Raw genomic sequence first — 5,794 nt, 5'->3', positions numbered from 1 at the left:
AAACAAAGAAGCCAGCTAATTTCGAAGTCTTTCCCGGCGATGCAGGTTGATACTGCGAGAAATACGAAGGAATGCAGGGGCCGATTTCGCCCATAAAACTGGTGCACGGGCGACATCAAAGTCGCTGGAGGGTCCAGAACGGTCGCGATCGATTTTCCAGATTCCCGAGAAGCCGGGACAGCCTGGTGGGGAATATTTAGGGGATATAAGGTGCTGTAACAAGACAAGGTGGCTGTATATACAGGAGTCGAATAGATAGTGAAAGTCCCCCAGAGCTAACAGGAGCGTAGAGGGCGAGAGGGGGGTAGGAACGGGGGACCCCAGTAAGGTATATGAGGGCCTCAGTTCGAGCAACCGCTGGTACTCTAGCCTCGCTGCTTACTTACATTCACACACACTAACACAACCCACCACCTGGAACACAATGCAAACCGTCTCGACGGTACGTATACAAGTACGCCATCATCGTCATCGTCATCGTCGTTATTGCGAAGCCCTTCGGTAAATTTTCGTCAGCTCTGAACACGCGGTTACGTCTGCCATCGATCACGGTTGCTCGCTCGTAGAGCCGTCAGCGTGATTGTGATCGTTGCCCTAATTGCTGCCGATGATCGATCGACACCCGGACTGGAGCTCGTGGTCTCGCGTGTGATGTGATCGTTCCTCGTCGTGACGGACATTGTGCTTGTGACATTGTGCATTTGCTGGTGCACCTAAAAAGAGAAAGAGAAAGAGAAAGACAATTGAAACTTGTAACGCCTGGCTGCGAAAGAACCGCCACGGGCGGCCACGGAATGATACAGCCAGAGCGATTCGGCGATCAAGTATGCCAGCTAGTTCTGTAACGTTCTAGCCGAGATCGAACGGCGTCTCTCGATCCGATCGATACCACACGAAGAGATCCACGCGACCGTGTACCTGGTTTTCGACTTTCCGCCGCGAGAGATCGCTATCTGCCCGTGAAAACCGGCCAGCTGAATTACGATTACGCTCGCGCGAGCCGTTCGCGATCGACGGTCAGGCCTGTTATCTAATCTCAGTTCGGAAGCATTTTATTCGGCGCGGACTTTCTGCTCCCCGTTGCCGAAAAAATGTTATGAAAGCGGTTTTCTGCGCGTGGCGAGCCGTCCAACGACTAGTTTTCACCGCCGCCCACTCGCTCGAAGAAAGAAAATTATATAATGAGTTACGGCAAACAGGAACACGTTCGAGAATTATGTCGGCCAGAATGCGTAGCGGTAGAAACCGTTTTCTCGCTCGTGATCGTTCGCGCGGAACTGCGGGGAACGTGTTGCGCAGATGGAATCGCTCGAACTTGTCGATCTTTTCGATACTGATTTCAAACGCGGCCGGTTCTCGCGGAATCGTATGGCACCCACGGCTTTCCCACCCGATCGACAGCGCTGCGCACGTAGATCGGCGGCGTTCGACGCGCGATTTTTCCACCGGATCACGATCAAGAATCCGGTATCCTTCGAGTGCGGTTATCTTGTCGTAATAAAGTCACGTCTGGCGGTTAAGGCTCTGGTATCGCGGAGGGTCATGCATCCCCGCTCGCAGACCTTTTCGCGAGTAATCACGGTTTACGAAGCTGACATTAATGCTTCACGCGATGCTGACCGTGCGACGATTAAGATTACGATCTTGGCGGTCTGCATCGGCGATCTTACTTCAAAATCGATGATCGAGAATCATATAATTTCAAGAACATGTATTTAAATTAATTAAATGAAATAATTAAATTAATTAGACACTATAAATTAATTAAATTAAATCGAATAATCAAATCATTTGTATTTAAATTATATAGATTAAATAAATTAAAGCGACGCAACAGAATTTATTGTACCAATCAGCCATGTCTTATTCTAGTATTTCCAGTACGAAGTAGATACTTTATTATCGAATATCAATTATTCTTCGACTAGTTCGGATAATCGGGGTTATACTCTATACTCAAACTTGTACAGAGGAAAACAAAATATCGATTGCAATTTTTAAGAAATAGCTCTTACGAGTGCAATCCGTCTAAGAATCTCGGGCCATGAGTTTCGAAACATGAAATTCGGTTTTTTCAAAACATGAAGGCACAACGAGGGTTGCGCATTAAATGCACACCACTTATACCGAGTACCACTTCGAAAGAAATTCCATAATAGGCGTTCTGCTAGTCAAGCATGTTCAAGAATATCGAACAATTTACCAAATGAATATTTTCTTCTTCCCCAGGTAATACTAGTGGTAGCTGCCATACTCGCAGTATCAGGACAGCAATACCAACAGCCGGGTGGGAACTACGTGGACGATTATTCGGCATACGAATCGGCAAGACCTGCTCATCCGACCCCGCGCAGTTATGCGTCGGACGCGGCGCCTAATCGACAGGCAGCTGGGCCGACGACCCCAAAGCCAACGCCGGTGGCGATCCTGAAGCAGATAAACAGGCACAACGAGGACGGCTCGTACACTTATGGTTTCGAGGGGGCGGACGGCTCGTTCAAGATCGAGACGAAGCTGCCGACCGGAGACGTGAAGGGTAAATACGGGTTCGTGGACGACACCGGCAAGGTCCGCGTGGTGGAGTACGGGGCGAACCAGTTTGGCTTCCAACCTGCCGGGGAGGGTATCACCGTTGCGCCGCCAACGTTGGTAGACGAGACCATCAACCCGGAGGCTGTGGAAGGTCAGGCCTATCAGCAAGCGAACCAACAGGCTGGCAGAGGTGTGCCTCTGCGAGCAGCAGCGCCTGCGCCCCAACCTGCACCTCTGCAGTACGAACAGGCGGCTTACGAGCGAGCCCACACGCAGGCTGTCTACCCGGCTCCTAGACAACAGCAACCTCTGCCAAAGCCTCCGATCTTCAGCCCCGCCGCTGCTGTCCCCAGACCCGAACCACCCAGACAATCCCCCATCCTCCAGCAAGAAGACCTCGCACCACCGTCCCAGCTTTACAACCAAGGACCTGCTCAATTTGGTCCAGCACCCATTCAAGAACGCCGGTCCCAACCCCAACCTCGCAGCCAGAGCGGCGGCATCCTCGACCAGCTAGCTAGAGACTATGCTCTGCCGCAGGGCGTCGCACCGCCGTTGCACGACATCAGCTTCGGTTATTACTAAGTCTTCTAGTCCCTCCTGCGTTCTTCAGGGCGGTCCTCGTTCGGTTTGGTCTTTTCGTACGGTTTTCTGAAGACACGACGCTTCGACGCCTGCGATCCTCGCGTTACCTCGCGGCCATTAGGCTGATTTTGGCCGAGGATGTGCCGAGGATCCGGCGCCCGAAGGATGAATCGGAAAGGTTTGATCATGCACGCTGGCGTCTTGCGTGCATACATTCTATTGTCTCGTGGTCTCTTGATTTATTGTATCCGCTGATTTTCTTGTAAAGTTGAAGAGAGTCGTGGAAGGAAATTTCCGGTGTCCGCTTCTCTGAGAAGCTTTTGTATTCTTGCCATTGGAAAGGCGCGTTGGGAACATGCTGATGCGAAACTAGTATCTTAAGATGGAGTCGTGCAGAAATTATGTCCGTTGCTGGTTACTTTACTTCTGTTGGTGTCCTGCCAGCTCTCTTTCCAATGAAATCGTTTCTCCCGACGTGAAGACCTTTTTGTTTATCTTGTACAACTTTAAATACACGTTACGTTAAACATTATCAAGTTTATAATAATTAAAGAATACTCAGCGAGGGTTAACACTTACGTTTCTTTAAAATCGCGGAGGTTGCGGGGAACGGACACACCAACAAGCCAAGAGTATTCGGGCATTTGTAAAGATCATTTTATTAGCGTGTACATTGTGTTGTTTTATAAATGTAAAGGAATCGTCGATAATCTTGAGCAGTATTTGTTGATAGACGATGTCTCATTTAATTTTGTTCCCTCGTTTTTTTCACAGTGCATTTGACATGGTCCCTTATGATCTGAATTGGATACTTATATGAACTAGAAATTTTAGAAGCAAATATCCAAATTATAAACAACTGTGTCTACAACCGAGTTCCATTTCGCAAGAAATTCAAGCATTAATTCAATTCGAAACTTCAGCATTTACACAACAATTGTTTGAATTTGTTAAGTGCTCGATTACTTTGGCGGTGGTGTGCACGAGAAAGTTTTACAAATATGTAGCTATCCAACAAGGAGCATGCTCGTTAATAAATATTCGAATGAAACGGTTACACTAACTTTCTCGTTTTAAGAAACACATTCGTTTTGGCGCAATCGTTTTAAGTCTGCAACCTCCGCTGGATTGGAACTTTCACACTGCGGTAAATACATGTGAAATCATTTGTATCGTGGCGAGAAATATTGTAAAAACGATGTAAATAAAAATTTTACGAACCACGGTTTGCGCACGTGCTGGCTTTAATCGTAGGAAATGCAGTTCGCACGCGTCGCTGCAGGGTTATCGTTACAATGTCGTTCCAAGGAGAACCTCCTCGTGTTATCGAGTTGCGTCTTCGGGCTCGTGTCTCGCGAGACTGCATCATAAATTCAGCACGCTTATTGTTGTAACTAGATTATTGTAAGGTAATTAAAATGAAATAAAATAAGACCACACGCCACTGCAGTGGAAATCATTAGACTACGGATGTTTAGGCAATTCCCAGGCCTTAATTTGTCCAACGGTTAATTTTTCGATTCTAAACACTGACAAAGACGCAATACAGGACAAATAAAGTTGCTGGGATCAAATATTTTGTCGCAGCCAACGTAAGTACGACATAATCTGTACCAATATGGTTACTGTGGCACGCGAAACTAGAAGAATTATTGTTGCAGTATGAAGATAATGTGTCAACTCGTCTTCTGCAGATAATAATAAGTTGCTGGACGTCAATATTAGAACACCCATTGCGTTGTTCATAATCGGAGTTATGATACATTCGAAGCAACAGAAGTGTTTTAATGCATCAGGTCATGCCGTAAATGCATAACATTGCACTGCGTATAAACCGTGAACGTGTTTGCTAGTGCTGATTACACGAGAAAAATACCTCTTTCAAATTTTCCGAATAAAAAGTAAAATTCTTAACGAATATTAGCCGATAGTCCAATTCGATAACGAGAAATGAAAACAGCTTTTACAACTTTCTAACTGTTCCTGTTTTTGAACTGGTCACCGACTTATGTAACAGTTCCCAGCGGACGACCTTTCAAATTATTTCTTCTGCGGCAAAAAATTAGAGAAGGTAACGAGACCGCGTTAACTGTATCAAGCTGTTCCGGAACTATGGAGTCTGGAATTTTCGTTACGAAATTTCTCTATTGACCTTCACGATAATTCAACAGAAAGGATATCTACCTACTTGTGCACAAATGCGTGTGTCTGTTACAATAACGCTACATCGTTACAGTTAACTTTTAAGTAAAAATTATCCTGATAATTTTATCTCTGTTTTCATGCAGTTACATGAGATTACAGTCACTCACTAAAATTATACATATGTTCAATCCCAAAAGTGAATCAAAACAGAGTTCTTTATATCTTACGATCGCTGGAATCTTTTTGTGAATTACACATGCTTCAGAAATATTATTGTTCATTCGTGTATGCAAACACCCTCATATTTGTATCAACTATCAATTTGTATCAACATTAGAACAAAAATATAGTCATGATCGTTAGTGATTTATACGTATACACTAGTCCATAAAAGAAAGACCATTATCACATAAAGAAATCTTATATAATTCTGCTTGTGTTCAATTAAAAATTTCATCTACTTTCATGATCTTGAACTTGATTTTTGCAAAGTTCCTATCTTATAAAGTAGAGTGAGAAACTGAAGGTGCTT

General features: G+C 45.2%; 1 protein-coding gene across 2 annotated transcripts; it reads left to right on the top strand.

Moving 5' to 3' along the window:
* Nucleotides 1-255: 255 nt before the first annotated feature.
* Cpr97Ea (cuticular protein 97Ea) lies at nucleotides 256-4,561 on the top strand. 2 transcript variants are annotated; one of them, XM_076522619.1, is made up of 2 exons: nucleotides 256-442; nucleotides 2,230-4,561. In XM_076522619.1, the coding sequence occupies exons 1-2, from the start codon at nucleotides 425-427 to the stop codon at nucleotides 3,115-3,117; spliced, it is 906 nt and encodes a 301-aa protein (XP_076378734.1). In that variant the 5' UTR covers nucleotides 256-424; the 3' UTR covers nucleotides 3,118-4,561. The 2 variants fall into 2 exon arrangements, with proteins under 2 accessions (XP_076378734.1, XP_076378733.1); XM_076522618.1 differs by lacking the exon at nucleotides 256-442 and adding an exon at nucleotides 683-824.
* Nucleotides 4,562-5,794: the final 1,233 nt, after the last annotated feature.

Source organism: Megalopta genalis, chromosome 6, assembly GCF_051020955.1.
Source record: "Megalopta genalis isolate 19385.01 chromosome 6, iyMegGena1_principal, whole genome shotgun sequence".
Taxonomy (NCBI): domain Eukaryota; kingdom Metazoa; phylum Arthropoda; class Insecta; order Hymenoptera; family Halictidae; genus Megalopta; species Megalopta genalis.
The sequence above is the reverse complement of the archived record's forward strand: the minus strand, read 5'-3'. Positions and strand labels throughout refer to the sequence as shown.